At 45.7% G+C, this 23,482-nt stretch overlaps 1 protein-coding gene across 1 annotated transcript in view; it reads right to left on the reverse strand.

Annotated features, from left to right (window-relative positions):
* The window catches only part of JPT2 (Jupiter microtubule associated homolog 2), an 89,156-nt gene that overhangs the window by 21,142 nt on the left and 44,532 nt on the right, over positions 1-23,482 (reverse strand). Inside the window, exon 2 of the mRNA XM_082262259.1 lies at positions 8,506-8,654. Coding sequence (XP_082118385.1) covers positions 8,506-8,654 — 149 coding nt within the window. The remainder of the gene's footprint in view (positions 1-8,505; positions 8,655-23,482) is intronic.

The raw sequence follows: 23,482 nt of genomic DNA on the forward strand, positions 1-23,482 counted from the left end.
AGGAAATAAAATGCTCTGGCCACACCCTAGGGACAGTCCCAGAGGGTATATCCTCTCTCTCTCTGCCTCAGCAAATCAGTTATGTCATAAAAGCAGTCTTTAGAGAATTTAACCCAACCCAACTCAAAAAAACAGAGGGGCGGGTACTACGTCTGTCAATGAGCTAAGAGAAAAGGATTTTACGGTAAGATTTTACAAAAATCCATTTTTCTCTATCGCTCATTGACAGACGTAGTCCTCGGTGATACAGCACCTTCGGGAAGTCCCAGAGCAGTATCACAAATGAGGGGTGGGAAAATGGAAATCAAATCCAAATCTAGAAGGCCCAACCGGTGCCAACTAGAAGTTTACAATGCTCATCCTTAATGATGAGATTCAACAAAAAAATTTTCAAACAGAAAAAAACCCTCGAGGTAGACCACCGGTCTCCTCAAATTGCGGCCTGCAAAACCTTGCGGCCAAATGAGGCATCCGCCGATGCCATCACATCAATTTTATAAAATTTTGTAAAGGTATGTACCGACGACCAGGTGGCTGCTTTACATACCTGGACCACTGACGCCTGATGGCGAAAGGCCCAGGAAGTACTGAGCGCTCGAGTGAAGTGCGCCCTAACAGGGAACGGAGGATTCCGACCCTTAATAGAATAAGCCTGTACCACCGTCTGACTGATCCATGTAGATATGGTCGCGGCAGACACAGGCAACCCCCTTCAAGGGCTATCCGTGATTACAAAAAGTGAGTCCGTCTTACGAAAACCACTTTAGGAAGGAAGGATGGATTCGGAAGAAGAACCACCTTATCCCTATGAACCACCAGATCTGGGGAACGACAGGATAATGCGGCCAGTTCTGACACCCTGCGTAGAGAAGTAATGGCCACCAAGGCCACCTTCTGGGAATGTAAGCAAGGGAATCTCCCTAATATCTTCAAAGAGAAGTTTCTGAAGAACCGACCACACTAAATTAAGATACCAGGCGGTAAGGGTGCGCGCACTGGCGGAGCCAGATGTCGCACCCCCTGGATGAAATTCCGCACCAAGGAATGATTAGCCAAAGGTTTCTTGAAAGAAGATTGCTAACGCCGAAAACCTGACCCTTGATCGTGCTCAAGGATAGTTTCTGCTCAACCCCTTGTTGCAGACAGACCAAAATTCGGGTCACCGAATAGGTCTGTGGGGGAAATCCAATAGATTCACACCATGCAATATAAGACTTCCATGTGCTGGAAGTCGCTTTCCTTGCTTTAACTGGAGGTAGGAATAACTGAAGCTGACACTCCCTTGTCCTTCAGTACCTGGTCTCAATGGCCAGGCCATTAAGCCAGCGACTGTAAAGCAAGATGGAAGATCGGTCCCCGAGACCGCAAATCCTCCCTGAGAGGAAGTCTCCAAGGAGCGTCCGCGACTAGCCTCGCCAAGTCGGCGTACCAGGCTTGACGAGGTCAATCCAGAATTTCCAGAATAACTGGAATTCCCTCCACCTCTATCCTGCGAAGAAGTTCCCGCAGCAACTTGAGAGGATGGAAGGCATGCCGTAGCTGATACTGCCCCCACGGGGCGATCAGCGTTTCTGCTGCGTCCGCTAGAGGATCGTGGCGCGAGCTACAAACCTCCGCACCTTCCTGTTAGGCCAAGGTGCCAACAGATCCACATCCGGGATGTCCCAATGAAGGGACAGCTAGGGAAAAAACCTCTGGATGAAGAGGCCATATGCGATTGGATCCGAATCGGCCTGCTCTAGAGCTGCTCGATCCAGTAAATCAGACAAAATCTGATCGCTCTCAGTTCCGATACCCTTATTGGTAATCTAGACACTATCGGAAGAAATGACTTCCCCTGGTTGAGCATCGGAGACTTCCTGGTCCGCTCGCTCAACCGGATCCGATTGTCCAGGGAATCGGAATTCTGATTCCATTAAAAAAGAATCTCCTTCAGGAGAATTCGGGTATGAGACTGGGTATACGGTACTGCCTCTAAGAAGGCCACCATCAGTCCCAGCCAATTGACGGACAGCAACATCCGAATCGTTGACTGAACCTTCTGGAGTTTCCCAGCAAGGAGAAACTCTCTTGCCCAGGATGTATCCAACCTTAGGCCCAGATAGTTCAGTCTCCTGGTGGGAACCAGGGATGATCTTTGGGAAAGCGAAAAAACGCTGATGTCCTGCGATGATGGGGATATAAAGATAGGCATCCTATATGTCTATGGACGCCAGGAACTCCCCCTGATGCAGGGAGGCCACCACTGTACGGATGGACTCTATTTCTTCCCAAGTCCAGATTTGGACGCACCTTGCCCTCTTTCCTGGGCATTGTGAATAGGTTCGAATAGAACCCCTGAAACCGTTCAATGTTAGAAGGGCAGAATCGCACCGGTGGAAGTGATCGAAACTCGATCCTGTGTCCTCCAGAAACCGGTGAAGACATCCCCCCCCACCCCAGAGATGGGTAGGGGCGCATCAGGCTATATTCTTCAGGCTTGGCTGAGCCGGACTCTTTGTTTACCCGACCAGCGCCCTTTGAAACCCCTCTAAAGGGGCTTTGGAGGGTTTCGCCTTATCGCCCGCCCTCGCGGAACGAACAACTCTATATGAGCAGAAAAGGAAGGTCCTCGTTAGTTACGAGGTCTTTTTATCCTAACAGTCTGTGGCAAGACAGCAGGTGGTACCGTCTATCCTATAAAGAGGAATTCCTCAAACGGATAGCACCTAGCCATGCGTTTGGAAATAACAGGGGTTCGTTTCAAAACGACCCCATTTGGGTAAAGGAAAATCCTTCGCCCTTTTGGTAGGCTAACAAGTACCAAAAAGGAATCTCAGTCTCAGCTACCTCTGCCGGTGTAACCTCAAGACTAAAGGTTTCCCGGACGGACACAACTAGTGCATCCACCACTCTTGTGCTATGGCGGAGGCAGAAACGTGCTCCTCACTGCTGAGGAGATATTACCTGAGACAACAGCCCCCTAAGAGGGACCTGCAACTGTATTGACCAGTTCCGAATCCGTATCTGATAAACAATAGGGGTAGGCGGGGGTCGCTACTTGACCCCCGTCCCTGACAGGCCACCTCCACCCGGGATACCAAAGACTCCAAAATTGCCGATAATGCATTAAAAGCAAGTGGGGTACTGAAGGGTCCTGCGGCCACCTTGAGGGGATCAGGTGTGGATACCTATGCGGCAGGGTCAATGATTATACAAGACACTTGCCAGCGACAAAAAATGACAAAGTAAAAAAAAAAAATTTTTTTTTTTTTTTTTTGTGTCCCCCAGTCGCAACAGCGCCCCTCAGTGTTACCTGCCTTTTTGGACCCCACAGAGAGAGAGACAGACCCCAAGGCTCATCCCTGATGAGAAGAAGTTTTCATCAGCTTGCTCAGTGCTTGTCTTGTTACAGACAGGAAGTCTTTGGCCCTATTTCCTGGGTAAAAGAGGCGGCTCCGCCCCTTAACACGCCTGCCGGCTCCTCCCCCTGGCTCCATGAGGTGTTTGAGTCACCTCAAACATGGCCGCCCCCATGCTGGAGACACGAGGCTACACCAAAATGGCGGCCTCGTTCGATCTACCAGACAATGGCGGCGGCCTGCACAGAATAGCGGCATGTCTGCAGAAGGATCTCGGCCTCACAACCCTTCGCCCTCATGGTGGTCAGCGTGGTCGGAGGTACCGGACCCCAGCGGGCCGTATGCGGTCCGCTGCTTAGCTGGAGGAATGATCTGGAATGCAGTATACATGTATAGACATCGCCCTGTGGCTACTGACAGGTAGGATACCTTATACTATCACAGTAAAGTTCTAGTACTGCCACTGACTACAATCATTTACACATCTTTACAATTAGATTGTCAGCTCCCAAACCAAGCCTCCTGCCTTCTTGTACACAAAAATCACACTCAATTAGGGGGATCTGTGACATGTTGTAGGATAGAGGGGAACCCATCCTTACCATTACAGAGAGGGGCCCGCGTTCACCACAAGACCCGTCAGGGGGAAAGGGGGAACATACTACTCACCATACCGGAACCAGGCGGGCGCCAACTCCTGACAGTACCCCTCTCCACCGAGGTAGGAGGGCTGTCGACCAATACGGGCGCCGTGACTCATGGTCTTTGGCGTTTCAGCGAGACGTTTAACTCGCAGGGTCAGTCCCCGTCCAGTGGGACTAGGTCGCGGCCGACCCAGCGCGGAGCTATGGCCTGCACGCGCTCGTAGGCTGAACTGGGGTGACCACTGGATCTCAACATCCAGCCCGTCGCCCAGTTCAGCTTTCTTGCTTGAAGATCTCACAGGAACACTGTAGAAAAAAAGCTGTCTTAAAAAATTCTTTTCTAAGAAAAAAATCCTGCCAGGACCGAAGATCCCAGCAAGGTATCTAGGTCCTTACTCCTGACTAGACAGAAAAAAACTGATTTGCTGAGGCAGAGAGAGAGAGGATATACCCTCTGGGACTGCCCCTAGGGTGTGGCCAGAGCATTTTATTTCCTGTCTAGTCCTACTCCTGTGGAGGCAACATAACCCGAAGGTGCTGTATCACCGAGGACTACGTCTGTCAATGAGCGATAGAGAAATATAACTTTATCTTACTCTAGACTCCATTTACACTTGGGCGTTTTCGTAATGCGGCCCTACGATTCTGCCTGCAATCTCAAAATGCACTAAAATCGCAAAATGCAGGTTTAGGTGCAATTATTTTCATTGGCACCTAAAACGCAGTTTCGTTTTGCCGAGCTTATTGTGTGCCAATTGCGGCAAAACTGCACTGCATTTTAGGTGCCATTGAAAATAATTGTGGTAGTAATGCGCTGCCACCTATTGACAGAAATTAGGAAATTACAGGGTGCAGCTGTTGCAGTCACCAAATTTGTTCCCACATCCGCAATAAATCAATATTCGTGGTGTGGCCAAGGGACCATTGAAAGTACTCAAGGCCAGTTTCTGCTCAACCCCCCGTTGAAGGAAGGTCAAGATCCGAGCCACCAAAAAAGAGCAAGGATGAACACCCCAAGACTCACACCACGCGATGTACATGTTCCACGTAAAATGGAAAACAAAACTGCCTCAAAGGTAGGCTATGGTGTCACAGTTCCATAAGAGGTCCCTGCAATGGGAGATTCTGGGCAAATGGCACAAGAATCCGTAGTCTGTGGAGATTCAGATCTGGCTGAGCCAGGGAACGAAGGAGTCCCTGATATGGTGGCTTTGTTCTCCGGTGCTTCAGCTGGGCAAATAGCGGCCGTGGCATATGCCAATCACCAGGGGGGCACAAGAAGTGTCCTGGCGGCTCTGGAGGTAGCCGGAATTCTTAGGTAGGCAGACCGTTTTGTTCTAGTCCTCTCTGGCGTACACATTCCCGGGGTTGAAACCAGGCAGGCGGATTACCTCAGTCGGCAGGCGTTGGACCAATGGGGGGAGGTCCCTTTATCCAGAGTTGTTTTATCAGTTGTCTCCCCGGTGGGGCAGATAAACTGTAAATATGCCTCTTCACTTTGCTACATTGTAAAGTAGTGACTGTACAGCTTGTATAAGAGTGTAAATTTGTTGTCCCCCCAAAATAACAACACACAGCCATTAATTTATTAACCTTCTGGCAACAAAAGTGAGTACACCCCAACGTGACAATGTCCAAATAGGGCCCAATTAGCCATTTTCCCTTCCCGATGTCATGTGACTCGTTGGTGTTAATCGCTCTGATGCTCTCATACTGGTCACTGGAAGCTCAACATGGCACCTCATGGCAAAGAAATCTGAGTATCTGAAAAAAAGAATTTTTGCTCTACATAAAGATAGCTTAGGCTAGAAGAAGATTGCCAAGACCCTGAAAATGAGCTGCAGCACAGTGGCCAAGACCATACAGCGATTTAACAGGACAGGTTCCACTCAGAACAGGCCTTGCCATGGTCGACCAAAGAAGTTGAGTACACGTGCTCAGCCTCATATCCAGAGGCTGTCTTTGGGAAATAGACATATGAGTGCTGCCAGCATTGCTGCAGAGGTTGAAGGGGTGGAGGTGTCATCCTGTCATACACACACACTGCATCAAATTCGTCTGCATGGCTGTAGTCCCACAAGGAAGCTTCTTCTAAAAAGTTGATGCACAAGAAAGCCCACAAACAGTTTGCTGAAGACAAGCAGACTAAGGACAAGGATTACTGGAACCATGTCCTGTGGTCTGATGAGACCAAGATAAACTTATTTGATTCAGATGGTGCCAAGCGTGTGGCGGCAACCAGGTGAGGAGTACAAAGACAAGTGTGTCTTGCCTACAGTCAAGCAAGGTGGTGGGAGTGTCACGGTCTGGGGCTGCATGAGTGCTGCCCACACTGGGGAGCTACAGTTCATTGAGGGAACCATGAATTCCAACATATACTGTGACATAATGAAACAGAGCATGATCCTCTCCCTTCGGAGCCTGGGCCGCAGGGCAGTATTCCACTATGATAATGACCCCAAACACACCTCCAAGATGACTACTGCCTTGCTAAAGAAGCAGAGGGTAAAGGTGATGGACTGGCCAAGCATGTCGCCAGACCTAAACCCTATTAAGCATCTGTGGGGCATCCTCAAACAGAAGGTGGAGGAGCGCAAGGTCTCCAACATCCACCAGCTCCGTAATGACGTCATGAAGGAGTACTCCAGTGGCAACCTGTGAAGCTCTGGTGAACTCCATGCCCAGGAGGGTTAGTGCTGGAAAATTATGGTGGCCACACAAAATATTGACACTTTGGGCCCAATTTGGACATTTCACTTAGTGGTGTCCTTACTTTGTTGCCAATAGTTTAGACATTAATGGCTGTGTGTTGAGTTATTTTGGGGGGGGGGGGGGACACAACAAATTTACACTGTTATAAAAGATGTACACTCACTACTTCACATTGTAGCAAAGTATCATTTCTCCAGTGTTGTCACATGAAAATATATAGTAAAATATTTACAAAAATGTGAGGTGTACTCACTTTTGTGAGATACTGTGTGCATGTGTAGATGTATGTATATACATATACACATACATACACCTATATCTATATATACACATACATACACACACCTATATATATATATATATATCTATATATCTATATATCTATATATATATATATATCTATATCTATATACACACACACACATACACAAATTATATATATATATATATATATATATATATATATATATATATATATATATATATATATTATATTTATATATATATATATATATATATATATATATATATATAAAATAATAACTGCCCAAAAACCAGTATAACTTGAAGATAGTGGTAGCAGAGCTGCCAATAATCAATATGCTGGCGCATAGACTGAAATTCTTCCTCATGCAGATTACTTGAATTTATTTTCTCTGATGGTATGTTAGCATTTCTAGTGATCCAGGAAACAGGTTACCATAGCACACATTTTTAGGACTATTCATAACGGATAACAGTATACACAGACAGGATGCAGCTTTCCTGTCCATATATCAGGACAGAAGCCAGGAATGCGTCTCTCAAAAGGGGAGGAGGTGCTCTCGGAGATGTCACTTGCTGATACCAGACATCTTCAGGAAGAACTCCAATGCCAGCTCAGCACAATCTCCAGCTAGCTGTGTGCAGTCTTCCCATCCTTCACTCACCAGAAACCTCCTGCTGCTCGATGCCAGTCCTTCCATGCTGCATGCTTCCCTACCCAGCGTGCTATCACCATGCAATGTATAATAAGTCTATAATTCTGATCATCTCACAGAGTGCAAACGTTGAATGAATAGTCATCAAGGGTACCTTCGGAATAAATGCCACGTGTGTTTTATTACAGTGCATTGGTGTGAATGGACTTTCAGTGAGGGATAATCTCTGTAATGGAGCTCAGACAGCAGTAAAAACTCAAAATTCTTCCCAACTCAGTACAAATACATTAAGTTTTGGCTGCACAAACTCTTAGAAATAAACTAGTAATAATAAATTAGCATCCTGAGAACCAGATTTTTTTTTTTTTTTTAATACACAGCTAATTTTCCTTTCACATTTATTGGTAATCGTAGATGCAAGGTTTCTTGATTTAAAAAAAAAATAAAAAATCCAGTCTCAGATTACAGACATATTCAACCTGCAAGCCAGACTAGTGCAGTCATGCCTCTCTACAAATATTTCAGCATTCTATGTTGTGTCATGGAAATCACTCACTTCTGCAATTTGCTTGTGAATAGAGAAAAAAGAGACATGGGTGTGTCATGTGTCAATCACTCATTTCCATTCATGGAGTAAAAAAAAAAAAAAAAGAAAAAAAGGGAAGTATGCTTTAAAATGCTGCTTGAATGGCTGTGCAACAATGGACAAGTCTGTGCTCCTTAACAGAACTGGGGGATGGGGAAGAAGCACTGCAAAAGCTTGTTTGTGGCCTCCATACAATCACTATGGTTTCCCTGCTCATCTCTGAGCTGATCTGCTAATAGTTTACCAGTCAATTACATAGTTACTGGTGTAAACAAAGTCCCTTCACCAACTAAAACACAAACCTGGAGGGTTGGACCTCTTTGGTACATTTTCAGCCTCTGCAGAGGACCCGAAGATATTGGAGGCCATTCTGTGTTGTCGGCTTGAAACAGAGGCCTCTTCAGCAGCACCAAAAATGCAACTTGATCCACCTCCTGGCGGCTTCAAAACTCTGGAGGAGGAAAAGACAAAAACACAGCATAAATATAAAGCATTTCTGGGGATTCTAAGACATGCAAGATGGACACAAACATATGTGATAATAAATGGAACCACTGGGGATACAAATAGGAGATCTGCTAGTGATGTTTTTTTTTTGGTGCTCCCTATCCTTGCCTCACAACTCTGGTAGTTACTAAACCAAAACCTATATAGCCATTGAAGTCAGGAATCCTGACCTGCACACTTGATCCAAGTCACTGACTCGCTAATTAATGAAACAAGGATCACAACTCTGGAGTATGCAACTCTAATGGAGCTTTTCCACTGCATGGAACCGAACGGTTCGGCTCGCTTTTGTGCTTTTCCACTGCTGGTACCGCATGGTATGGTGTAGGAATGGTTCGGTACGGTGGCGCTTTTCCACTGCATGGAACCGAACGGTACGGCTCTCAAAACAGTACCACCTGGATTGTGGTTCCAAGAGGTACCATACCCGGTACCATATCCCACAATCCTTTGCATGCAGTCACTACTAGCCACTGATTGGTCAGAGAATCGTTGTTATCCCACCCATTTAACTTTAGTACTACTTTAGTGGAAAAGCAAACCCTACCAAACCGTTCCCAACACCGCACCATGCGGTACCAGCAGTGGAAAAGCAAACCGGGCCAAGCAGGGCCGAGTAGAGCCGAGCCTGTACTTGCAGTGGAAAAGTGCCATAAAATGGGTTGCAATGACAGCTCCTATATTTCTATTCTCACTGGCTTCCTTTAAAGTGACTCTTGCTACTAGACCAAATGTGCTTTGTAAAAAAACCTTGTTAAGAAACCTGCCACTTGCTGAAAAATCTTCAGCATCTGACACTACTGGTAGTGTTGGATGCCTGATCTCCTTTTGCGTTCATTGGTTCCAGCGGTGATGCTTGATCCCCCTCTGGATGCTGTGCTTCCATCCATAGTGCCCAATGCTTGGAGGTGCATGATCTCCCGCTGCGTTCTGTAGTTCCACCCACTGAATCCTACATCACAACAGGACACAGCAGAGACATAGGGGGAGGTGAACTGAACTAAAGCATGCAATGATCAGGCATCCTAAACACTCAGCAGTGTGTTGGTCTCAGAGAAGATAGTCACAGTGGGAAGGTAAATATTAACCCCCATCTTTGCAGACAGGGCTTTTTTTTTTTTTATTTAATATTGACAGTCGCTTTAAAATGCAACTCCAGCCAAAATAACTAAATACAAATGAAACAGACAACACAACACAAACAAGGAAATTCTTTTTAAAAACGCATACATTTTTTAATCTCTTAGGCCAGCCTTACACGGTATGAATCTCAGCCTGTGTAGCAGGAACTGGCCAAAATTCTAACTGTTAATGGGCAGGCTGAATGTAACAAATTGATCGATCAATCAACTTGGGAACAACCAGCCTGCCGAATTCTCTTGTAATTATTGCGAGCGGTTGCTATAGCGGCCAGTGATAATCACTGTCTTCTCCCGGTAGGGACGGCTTTCCCTGCCGGGAGAAGACAAATTGCTGATTCCCCTGTCAACACTCTGTGTTGATGAGGGAATCGAGGGAATATCTCTTTTTTGCAACCTGTGGTTGCAGAAAAGTAATTTGCACAGTGTATGGCGGGCCTAACTTTGGGTTGTTTAATAGCTGGAAAGGAGATTATCCCATAAAATAAAAACACTATTCAGAGCCTGAAGTTAGGTAGACTCTGCTCCCCACTTTCTAAACTGCGCTGTCATCAGTGCTACAATGGCGACACTAAACCCAATTAGGTTCCTCATCCACCTGCCCATTAGTTTCTATACCTCCACCAAAGCCAGCCTCAATTACATTTTCAGCTGCAAATTTGGTATTACAGCAGGTTTCAGGTAATGCTATTTCTCCAGATGAACTGAACAAAATATATTGAGTTTTCATGAAACAGAAGAGAACTAAAGGGCGTTTATTTCTGTGCTAGATATAAAAAAATGTTTCTATGAGATCATCCAGTACAGTTTTAACATACAAGAGCTCAAACCATACAGTACTGATAGATATCATATGACAGAGCTGAGCAGTGAGGTCTAGATAACACTGACATCCAGTGTGACTGCACAGTGATGAGTTGGCAATCATGTCTAAAAGTACCTCTGAGATAAAAAATTAGAGGTCAGCAGGGATCCCTGCCAGAGGAGATCAACTGATCTGTCTACAGGAGAGGGTGGAGATATAGAACCTCCATACGCAGCTATAACACACTTATTCAGCTTGTAACTTCTACAAGGAGAGTTTCCAATTGAAATATTGCAACTATGTTACATCTGCACAAGACCTTGCCTATCTCCAAATGAAACACTTTAAAAGCCAAAATACCAAGGATTGTTGTTGAGCTTTCACTGGAACATATTAAAATAGTTTAACATGTTTGTTACATTTTTCACAATGATCCATAAAGACATATTAAACAGTAGAGTGGCTTGACAAGCCTTTTCCCAAATTTTTACCCCAGGGGAACCCCTAAGACATAGGTGTCAAACACAAGGCCCGCGGGCCAAATGCGCCCCCCCCCCCAGGTCATTTCATGTGGCCCTTGCATCTCTCCTGCAGCTGTGGCACCCCCCTTGTCTCTCCCTCCACCTTGGCTCTGTAGTCAGCAGAAAAGAGGACAGAACTCTTGCCAGATCCTGTGCAGCTGCAGAAGGCTTGTCTTTGTCCCCCTTCTCAGCAGTCTGCAGCAGAGAGGAGGGCAGAACTCCTCCTACAGACCCTGCACCTCTCTGTGCAGCCACAACTCCACCTTGCCTCGGCCCCCCCTGGTCTCAGCATTCAGCAGACTCTGGAAGCTGACTCCAGCCCTCCTCTGGTTCTCCTCCAGACCCTGCACTTCTTCCCAGATCCCCCGTATCTTCTTCCTGGCAGCAGCACAAGGAAAGGGTGTGCATTGTGATGTAAGGAAGGGTGGGCGACTCTTGACTTCTGATGGTGGGGGGGCTCTTGACATCTCATGTAAGGGTGTAAGAGAGCGTGGGGTGCTCTGGACATCCAATCTTACAGATATAACCGGCCCTTTGTGGGCAACCATAAAGTTGATGTGGCCCGTGATGAAATGGAGTTTGACACCCCTGCCCTAAGATTTCAGGTCTCAGGAACCCCCCAAGACCAAATCAAAGGAGGTCCATGGGGAAGAAGAATGTCCCCCTTTAACAGTGGTGGTCAGAATGCCCCCCTTAGAGACCGCTAAAGAGAGGACGATGTCATGCACGCACCATCAGAGGGGTGGTAAACCAGCCACAGCTTAAGGATTCCCCAGCAACCTCTGGGGAAATCTTGGGCTCTTTGGTTGAGAATGGCTGGGCTATAAATCCCTGGAATTAGGTAGCATTTACAGTGAAGTCCAAGTCCAGGAGTAGCCGTTATCATCCAGAAAAAACGTTATAGGTAGGAACAGAAGGCTTGAAGGCGTATGAGAAATGGGTGCTAAAAAAAGTTATATTCACCATTATCCAAAAGTAAGAATACCAAAACTTAATAGCTAACCATCTATCAGTATCTGTCAGGGATTCTATAGCTGATCTGCACACCTGTCCCAGACAGGACAAGGTGGTTCCGCTCTCCCTGCCAGATTTGTCTATTATGTAGAATGCAGTATGAGGAATAGGAATAACCAACCCGATCTACATTGAAAATAACCAAACGCTTCTGACCGGTCTAAAAACACCTGCAGACCTAAGATGATGGATGGACAAGCATGCACAAGCTGACAGGAAGATCTTTCATAAAGAGGCATGCTGGGATAAGCAGAATAGCTTGTATATATCTATAGAAGAGGGGGGGGGGGGTAACCAGATGTCCCTAATATTGACTGGCTGAAATCATAAGAATTCCTACCCAGCTGACATCTTCCTCCAAAAAGGGTTAACCAGGACCTGTCCCCAGAGGTCAGAGTGCAGACAGATACATGACTCTAAATCAGTTAAATCAGATCCTTTTAGGTCTACTTGAATGAATGATCTAATCAGGTTAAGCACACTACTGGGTGGTCTTTATTGTTTTATGGCAAGTGAGATTTTCCTCTGGGGTATTGCTGGGTACAGGACTCTAATATACAAATCACAGCTAGTTTTCTATCTGCCTCCTAGTTGCAGCCCGACATTCATCGATCAAAAAAATTAAGGAGCCAAGCAGATCTGCCAACCAAACAGTGGCTACATCCAATCAGATGTAGCCGCTGTTTAGACAGCTGTCAGAATGCAATAGCCACAGTTTGAGAATCCATCATTCATGCTGTACAGAATCGATTATTTCATTCAGCAAACAGGTAGAACGAAAATATTCTGGAAGTTTACTCAGCTTAAAGCCTAACATTTTTCACCATGTCATATCCAAATTTAGGATGTAACATGGAGAAACAGGACCCTTCCCACATCCAAACCACTGGATGGAAAGGCTGTCAGAGACCTGAACTGTGGTGCCATCCGATTCAATGTAGCAGCCGTTTGGTTGACAATTTTCCACCTGGTGCCTTCCAGCTACCAATTGGGGAATGCCAGGCAGGCAGGCAGGAGCCGACAGGGCAGCCCACGGAGCCGATTTCAGCCAGTTCAACTTAAACCAACCTAAATACATACAGTGTATGGCCAGCTTACCCCTGGGAGAGGACTAAAGTTGGCTATAACACTGATAGATTTTAATACAAAAAAAAAAATTCAGTAAATTCAATAAAACCATCAGAGATGTAACAAGTACTTCAAAATTACATTAAAAAGGAGTTGTAAAAGCAGAGTTTTTTTTTTTTTTTTTATCTTAATGCATTAAGTGTCGGGTCACACTTGTGCGATGCGGGAAGGCTGCGAATTCGCAGCCTGTTCCCGCATCGCAAATGCACATCTGGCAGTTCATACTGCCATATGCGATACGCTGGGGGGGGTCAATGAAATGTTAACGACACCCCCAGTTTGATCGCATATCGCAGTGCGATCTGACAGTTCGCACAGGATCGGATCACACAAGTGTGAACCACTGTGCGATCCGATCCCGATGCGGCTGAAAAAATGCCTCATGTGCGACTTTTGTGCGGGTGCAGTGCGAATTCGCACTGCACATCCGATCGCATGTAATGAAGGAGCAGTGCGCTCAGATATTACATGCGATCGCCGCACACGCGGAAGTGTGAACCGGCACTCAATGCATTAAGATACAAAGCCTTCTGTGTGTAACAGCCTCCCCAGCACCCCCTAATACATTACTTACCTGTGCCCCATCCCTGTCCAGCGATGTCCACGAGCCCCTCGGCTCTCCCTCCTTAATGGCTGAGACACAGCCGCGGCGCTATAGGCTCCAGCGGCTGTCAAAGTCAGTTAGCCAATCAGGCGAGAGAGAGGGGGCGGAGCCGAATTGCAGCTCCGTTTTTGAATGACCACACAGAGCTTCAGCTCGGCTCGGGTGCCCCTATAGCAAGCTGCTTGCTGTGGGGGCACTCAATAGGAGGGAGGGGCCAGGAGCACAGAAGAGGGACCCGAGAAGAGGAGGGCCCAGGCTGCTCTGTGCAAAACCAACTGCACAGAGGAGGTAAGTAGAAATTTTTTTTTTTTTTTTTTAAACGAGATTTTACAATCACTTTAACTTTTAATATTCAATATCGGAATGAATGGTATTTCCTGAACATAAACCACATTTGAGGTTGATAAGAATTTTCCATCTTCCTCCTTTTTTTGTTACTACAGTTGAAAACAATCATTGATTTGACCCCATTTACTATTACAAAATTAAAAGTTTTAAAATCAAAAACTTTCAAATAAAAGTTTCTACCCATGTAGCCAGCTTAAAGTAGTTGTAAAGTTTGAAGTTTTTTTTTACCTTCATGCATTCTATGCATGAAGGTAAAAAAACCTTCAGTGTGCAGCTCCCCCCCAATACTTACCTAAGCCTGATCTCGATCCAGCAATGTGCATGAGACCCAAGGCTCTCCCGGGTCTCTCTCTCCTGACTGGCTGAGATGCAGCAGCAGGAGCCATTGGCAGGCAGAAACGGGGCTGAGCTGCGCTCTATTTGTCTTCTAGATGCAGAGTCGGCTCGAGAGCGAGTGAGCACGAATGCCCCTCACAGCAAGCGGCTTGCTATGGGGGCACTCTGAAAGGGGGAGGGGCACGGAGCGCCGTAAGAAGACCCGAGAAGAGGAGGATCGGGGCTGCTCTGTGCAAAAACACTGCACAGAGTCGGTAACTGACATGTTTGAGATAGATAGATTAGATAGATAGATTAGATAGATAGATAGATTAGATAGATAGATTAGATAGATAGATTAGATTAGATAGATTAGATAGATAGATAGATAGATTAGATTAGATAGATAGATTAGATAGATTAGATAGATAGATAGAAATATTTATTTTTTTAATAGAAAGGTTTCCTTTACTATCACTTTAAGGTGCACTGTCCGATATTAGATCTATATGATCACAAAAAAAAGAAGGAGGTATTAACCTGTAAGTAAATAACACATTCTATTTTCTAAATGTAAAGAATTTGGAATACGTTTATCTGTTTGCTACAGATTTGTTGCTATGAAGCTGCCAAACTGTCCATGCGGCCAGCCTGTGTCATGCTTGTCAGAAGGTAAAAATAAACACATTGTAACATGTAACAGGGACATAGTTATTTACTGCTCCACTGGGACACTAATGACACAATGTCACAAGCCTCTTACAAAGATTACACATGCAAGCAAGAGACAGCTACTGCAAATAGTGCCTCACACACTGCAGATAAATGGGACATTCAGATCTAGTAAAATAAAAAGGAACAGCATGTTCTATAAAAATCTGATATATTACACAATATACTACAGTGTCCAATATAAACAAACAAACAGTCAAAAACAACCCTCTGATGATGAAATAATATCATACTCAACATATTACCCAAGACCCTATAACAAGGTATATTAGTACAGTTTTTAACAGTATGTATTTTTTGCAAAGAGGTGTATATACTGTATAAGTGCAGGCTCACATTGGTGCGAAGCGGTAAAGCAACACTGCGGGTTCACGCATCGCACCCGACTCGCAGGCAGTTCACACTGCCGCATGCAACCTGCTGGGAGTGTCAATACAAAGTTAATGATACCGGCAGATCAGTTCTCATATCGCAGTGCAAACTGTCAATTCGGACAGGAATCAGATTGCATAGGTGTGAACTCCCACGCAATCAGATTCTGGTGCGGACCAAAAAAAGGGTCCTGCACGACTGGCCTGTATGTGTTGCAAATTCAGCCAATCTGTATGGCTGAATTTGCATCGCATGTGAATTGCGAGCAGTGAGGTGAAAATCACATGCGATATCTGACATCGCTATAGTGCAGTCATGTCCAAAGTCCGGCCTGCGGGCCATTTGCGGCCCGTCCTTTACTTTTATACGGCCCCCTGAGACACTGCTGTCTTTTGTCAATGCCTTTCTCTCAGAGACTCCTCACATCCCCACGCCGATGCGATGGCTCGGGGGCGGGGCCTCTGGCCTCCCTCGGCAGCTCAGCTGCTCCCGAGTACCGCTCTGCCCCCCCCCCCCCTCGGCTCTATATGCCTGGCGCCGCCCAATTTGAAAATTGCATGCCTTCTCTCCTTATCTCCTTCACCGCACACAGCCACCTGTAGGAGCCGACCGAGGATCTTGTGAAGCTGACCGAAGAGATATCACTTCTACAATCCTATTGCCTGTTTCTGTAAGTGTGATATATGTGTGTGTGTGTGTGTGTGTGTGTGTGTGTGTGTGTGTGTGTGTGTGTGTGTGTGTGTGTGTATATATATATATATATATATATATATATATATATATATATATTTTTATGTGTGTGTGTGTGTGTGTGTATTTAATTTTTATGGTTCAAATGTCAGGCAAAATGGTCGGCCCTCACGCATGTTCACTTCATCAAATCTGGCCCTCTTTGAAAAAAGTTTGGACACCACTGCTATAGTGGGAACCGACACTTAAAGGGAGTTCCACCCAAAAGTGGAACTTCCACTTTAGGGAGTCCTGACCCCCTGACATGCCACATTTGGCATGTCATTTTTTTTGGGGGGGAGCGGGTACCTAGTTTTGACAGGTACCCGCTCCCACTTCCGCTCGGAGCGCCGCGGCGCCCTGAGCGGAAGTTCTCCTCTCCCCCTCCCTCCCTGCAATCTTCTGGGACATGTCAAAGGTCCCAGAAGATTGCCGGCCAATCACGGCGCGCAGCGCAACTTGCGCATGCGCAGTGGGTACCCGGCTGTGAAGCCGCAAACTATCACAGCCGGGTGCCCACAGCAGTGATGCCGGCGCCGAGGGAGAGGATCGAGGCTTCGGGCGGCCGCATTGCTGGACCGTTGGACAGGTGAGTGAATGGCTGGAACTCCGTTTAAGTACAAGTACAACTTTTATATCATCGTCGAATGAAAAAGAAAGTTAAAGTTGAACAGAACATTAAAAAAAATAATAATAAAAAATAATAATAATAAATAATAATTTTCGGTTTTATAGGGAACATTTAAAAAAGGTTTGTTTTGTTTAAGCAATAACCAGAAAAATTTACCCTTTTTCTAAAATCACTCGCGCAACAGAAATGTGTTGAAAAAAAAAAAAAATGTAATTAAATATGCAATTATTATGGCTGCTGCAGGCCACTATTGGTCATATAAAGAATATTAAAAATACTGCAATAGAACTTAGACTATGCGATCAGCAGCGCAAGCTCTAGTGCTAACTAATACTCAAACACATTACATCAAAATACTGTGCAAATAGTAAGATCATTAAAGTGCTCTAAAAAATAAATGAGTAAATCGTTGGCGCAAAAAAAAAAAAAAAATAGGAGAAAGAAAGAAAAAATGTGCACATAAGTGATATATTGCAAAATATTTGAATATAAATGCCCAAAGGAATGTCCAACAGTAACTGTGTACAGGATCCTTTAAGGATATCCAACCAAATAAACACAATCTTCCTGCAATACAGATTTATCCTGGGTATAAAGATGTTGACACCGTCCATGCTGAAAAGGACAGAAATTCTCACTCACCAGATAGCGTTGTTCCCTCTTGCCATAAGACAAGTAGAGCTCCATGATCTATGTGCAGGTCCCCAGCTTGTCCTCCCAATAGGGTTTCTCCACAAGGTAGATGCTGCTTATGGTGATCCCAAAATGAACACAGAAAAGGGAAATGGGCTCCTCGAAGCGTAATAGCGTTTAACCTGGTTTACTAGATACAATTATTTCCTTGTAGGGTCAATATGATAAAAGGAAAAAAGGCTCCCGTGCAGTTTCCCGCACTATACTGGAGAGCAGTACAACACCGGAAGAGCCAGCAGCGGCTTGCGTTCCAGCTAGTACCCAAAACGAGGCGACGTGCGTCTCAGCTTGACGCGTTTCGTCACAAACATGATGTCTTCAGAAGTTGAAGCCTTGGAATTCCTGCTGAAAAATAGGAATGAATTTCCTGGTATGCGAGTGTGCCTAGGCATTCCTGAGTGTACAGCCTCTAGCTGTAATTCTGCAGTGTGCAATCTAAGGCACCGCTGCCTCTGACTGCTAGTCTCAGATCTGGAGTGTGGTCAACGTCCCGCTGAATTTTCACCTTGAAAGTGCTGAAAGCTCTGACATGAGAAAGCAGAGTCCTGTCTCTACCAAGGCAGCCACTTCAGAGTAGGGATGCACCGAAATGAAATTCTTGGCCGAAGCCGAATAATAATGAAATGTTTGGCCGAAGGCCGAATACCGAGCGCGGTGTTTCGCATTTTTTCCATTTATTTTGCCAATTTTTTGTCCTCTCTCTTGTCCTCTCGTGTCTCTCTCTCTCTCTCTCTTGTCCTCTCGTGTCTCTCTCTCTCTCTTGTCCTCTCATGTCTCTCTCTCTCTCTATTGTCCTCTCATGTCTCTCTCTCTCCCTAAATGTTACTGTAGGGAATGGGATTCAGTGCACACTGCAGCCTTGTACCATAGGGTTAATGTTAGTGACACTGTAGGGATTGGGAAGGATGCTGGGAATGGAAATCAGGAAGCATGCAGGCAGCCTTGTAAATTTTAATTGCAGATACAGGGCACTGGGCAGGTCAGGGTTAATGTGGTAACATCAATTACTCAGTGACAGTCAGTGTGGACTCGATCAGATTATACAGTGACAGACAGTCTCTCATAGTGGTGGTAGTAGGAGGCTGGAGGTGGACTAGTAGGAGCCTGGAAAGGAGCACAGCCGCATACATACATTACTCACTCGTGCACTGCAGCCCTCCCCACACATTCAGTGAGTCTTACTCTCCTCCCTAGTTTTTTCAATGGCACATTCAGGAAGCCAATCACGCCGTGAGTAGCGGCACAGCGGAACCAATCAGGTGTGCAGGCACGCGTGATTGGTTCGCTGTGCAGCTAATCACGGCGTGATTGGCTTCCTGAATGTGCCATTGAAAAAACTAGGGAGGAGAGTAAGACTCACTGAATGTGTGGGGAGGGCTGCAGTGCACGAGTGAGCAATGTATGTATGCTCACCGCTGAAGTGTCCCGGCTTCCCCTGCCTAACACGGAAGTCTGTGAGTCCTCCTGTCCTCCTCCGAGTCCCTTCCCCCTGTAAATATTGTGACCTCGGCGATATGAATATCGCCTACGGCCACAGAACGATAGTCGATATCATATCGACTATTGTTCAGCCCTATTGTTCGGCACAAAATTATTCGGCCTTTTGACTTATTCGGCCGAACACCGAAAGTGCCATTTTCTCTATTTTCGGCCGAATAATGTTCGGCCGCCGAATATTCGGTGCATCCCTACTTCAGAGTTCAGTTCCTCTTTAAGTGCCGATTCACATTTCTGCGATGACAGATCGCATGTAATTCGGAGCGCACTGCTCCTGAAATTACATGCAATCTCTGTGAGGTTCAAATTCAGCCATACAGTTTGTATAGCTGAATTCGCACCGCAATCGCACCGAACACGCATAGGACCCTTTTTTTGGTCCGCAGCAGAATTGGATCGATTCTGCGCGAACTTTCAGATCGCACTGCGATATAATCTGGGGGTGTCGTTAACTTTTAATTGACACCCCCAGCGTATCGCATATGGCAGTGTGAACTGCCAGGGGTGCGGATGCGATGCGGGAACACACTGTATATTTGCAGTGTTCCCGCATCGCAGAAATGTGAACCGGCACCCAACAAAGACCCAAAACATTATACTATGTACAGTTTTGGCTCCTATTATTGACCAACATCTGTGTACTCATTTAAAAAAAAAAAAGTATCTTATGAGTGTGCTTTCCCTGAACTGGACAAAACATCAGATACACTTGATAGGAGGCTCCCTAAGGAGTCTATACTTACCCTTCCAATGCTTCCCCGCTGCCCTCATCCACTGCTGCAGCTCATGAAGTGTTCTGTGCAAGTTCCAATTTTCAAAGTGGAAATCTGCTCAGAGCTATCCACGATCCTCCCTGTCCCTGGGTGATAGCACTCAGGCCAAGGGATTGGCTGCTCAGCCACAGAGTACTGCACTATGGGAGTCTGAGGTCACAGCCCCCCCCCCCCCCCAAATCACAGGGTTTAAAAAAAAAAAAGTTTGGGACAGCATATTCATTTAGCAGCTCTACATTAGAGATCTGCCATTAGAAGAGTGAAAGGTTTTTGTTTAAACTGGATTATCTACCCTTACATCATACAAGCTTAAGAAAAGGGGGGAATCCAGGTGAAGTACCTAATTCATGGATTCCTTTTTTTCTCCTTTTAAAGCCTGATTTGAGCTGTAAGTCCTATTGTAAATGCTGAAGTGTCTAACCTGCGGACCAATTACTTAACTGCCAATTAGATCTCTCCAACATTCTCTACATCAAAGGGTTTCATGTTTAAATGCAGACTTTGCTCCAAGGCTAGACATTTTAAAGCAGGTCTCCAATATAGAGGGCTGAGGTAATAATATTACAATTACTTATTATAACAATGTCAATTTACGCAGCATTTTACACATATATTGTACATTCACATCAGTCCCTGCCCTCAAGGAGCTTACAATCTAAGGTCCCTAACTCACATTCATACATACACTCACTAGGACCATTTAGACAGGTTGGTAAGTTAACTGGCTCCTGTCTTTGGAGTGTGGGAGGAAACCGGAGAATCCGGAGGAAACCCACGTAGGCACAGAAAGAACAGAAACCCCAGGCAGGTTGAGCCGTGGTTGGGATTTTAAACAAGTACTGCGGCGGTCAGCCCCTCCTGGGCAAAGTGACGTAGGGGTACGTCACTCGCCCACGAGCCTCTAGGGGGCGAGCGCGCGCCGCCGGAGGCGTGCTCCCACCCCCGCTCATTCACCAACATCCCCGCGCGAGTGACCGGCGGCTCCGATGTTCGCCGGCCACTCGCAATCTCCCACTGGAGAGGGAGAAAGGCAGACGGCTGATGTAAACAAAGCCGCCTGTCATTCTCCCCTGTGTAACTGCAGAGACTACACAATCCTGCTATGTAGGATCGTATGTCTCTGTGGTTACATCACAAGCCAGGACCCCCCACAGTTAGAATCACGCCCCTAGGGATACATTTAACCCAATGTTTACCAATAAAGTTAACCCCTTCCCTGCCAGCGTCATTTTTACAGTAACAGTGCATATGTATAGCACTGATTATTGTAGTAATGTCACTGGTACCCTCAAAAGTGTCAAAAATTTCAGTCAAGGGTCCGATCTGTCCACCGCAATGTTGCAGTCCCGCCAAAAAAAAAAAAAAAAAAAAAAAAACGTAGATCGCCGCCATTACTAGTTAAAAAAAAAAAAAAAAAAACAATATTAATGACATAAATCTTTCCCGTAGTTAGTAAATGCAATAACTTTTGCGCAAGCCAATCAAAATACGCTTATTGTGTATTTTTCACCAAAAATATGTAGCAGAAAACAAATTGGCCTAAAATGTTAAAAAATTTAGATTTTTACATTTTTGGGGGGGGGGGGGGGGGAATTTCATATAAAAAAAAATGTGAACTATTGTTATCTTTTGAAAATTGTCTCTCTTTTTTTGTTTATAGCGCAAAAAAAATAAAAAATAAAAAAATTGCACAGGTGATTAAATACCACCAAAAGAAAGCTCTGTTTGTGGGGAAAAAAAGGACGTCAATTTAATTTGGGTACAGCGTCGCACGACCGCGCAATTGTCCATTAAAGTCACGCAGTGCAGAATCACAAAAAAGGCCCTGGTCTTTGAGCAGCCAAATCCTCCGGGGCTTAAGTGGTTAACCACTTGCCGACCACCCCACGCAGATTTACTGCAGCAAGGCGGCTCGGCTGCGTAAAATCATGTAGATCTACGTAATTTTGTGCACGCGGTCTCGGCGGCACACATGCACGCATAATTGCAGCGGGAGGCAACCCACGATCGCTGCCGGCCTCCCGCTGTGGTCAGAAAAACTGACAGAAGACCCACCTTTGTTTCCATAGTCACACAGGCAGAGAGAGATCAGGACTTTCAGCTATGGTGAAACCCCAATCTCTCTGTCCCTGTCACAGAGCCCCCCCCCCCCCCCCCCACAGTCAGTATGCACAGTTAGGCATACATTAACCCCTTTGATCACCCCCAGTGTTAACCACTTTCCTGTCAGTGTCATTTATACAGTAACAGTGCATATTATTTAGCACTCATTACTGCATTATTGTCACCGGTCCCCAAAAAGTGTAAAAAATGACAGTTAGGGGTCCGATCTGTCCACCGCAATGTCGCAGTCCCGCTAAAAATCGCTGATCACCGCCATTACTAATAAAACAAAAATAAATAGTTTTTAAACGCTATAACTTTTGCGCAAACCAATTAAAATACGCTTTTTGGGATTTTTTTCTTTTACCAAAAATACAAATTGGCCTAAACTGATAAAAATTTGATTTTTTTATTGGGGATGTTTTATAGCAGAAAGTAAAAAAACGGAATTTTTGTAAAATCTTACCTGTAAAATTCCTTTCTCTGAGTCCTCCGACAGTCGCCGCCTCTTCATATTCGTCACATATGGGGTATTAGACTTTGCTCCGAAGGAGTAGCTAGGCAACAGAATATGTTAACAATAAAGCTTTAACATATCCCACCCTCAAGGGGTGGTCCCCTCAGTCAATACCCTCCTACTTCCTGCAACCATATCTCAGTTTTAGTGGAATAGCAGTAGAGTATACATTCAAACCCCAAAAGAGGGGCGGGGGCGGCGACTGTCGGAGGACTCAGAGAAAGGAATTTTACAGGTAAGATTTTACAAAAATTCCGTTTTCTCTTACGTCCTCCGACAGTCGCCGCCTCTTCATATTCGTCACATATGGGGACGTCCCAAAGCAGTGCAAACATGAGGGGTGGGAAACGCATCCGCGCCGAAAGGCAACGCAGTCTCCACATCAAAGAAAGGAACCTTACCAAAGGAAGGAAACCAGCTGGGCAACAGCAAAAATAAGTGCTCAACAGGAGCAACAACCCAGGAAAAGACAAAAAACCCAGGGGATACAAAAAACTATCCCAACAGCCAGGAGTCCCCACAAGGGACCCTAGGGAACAGCCGCACTAAGAACCTTGCGGCCAAAGGAAGCATCCGCCGATGCCTGAACATCTACTTTGTAGAATTTTGTGAAAGTGTGCACGGTCGACCAAGTCGCCGCCTTACACACCTGGGCTACAGAAGCCCCATGACGGCAGGCCCAAGACGTACTCAGAGATCTAGTAGAGTGCGCCTTCACAGGCACAGGGGGAACCTTCCCCTGCAAGGCATAGGCCTGTTCAATGGTCTGCCTGATCCATTTGCCGATGGTAGAGGCCGAAGCCGCCATGCCCTTCCGAGGACCCTCTGGAAGAACAAACAAGGAGTCCGTC

This window comes from Pelophylax lessonae (genome assembly GCF_965119305.1).
Source record: "Pelophylax lessonae genome assembly, chromosome: 6".
In the NCBI taxonomy this organism is placed as follows: domain Eukaryota; kingdom Metazoa; phylum Chordata; class Amphibia; order Anura; family Ranidae; genus Pelophylax; species Pelophylax lessonae.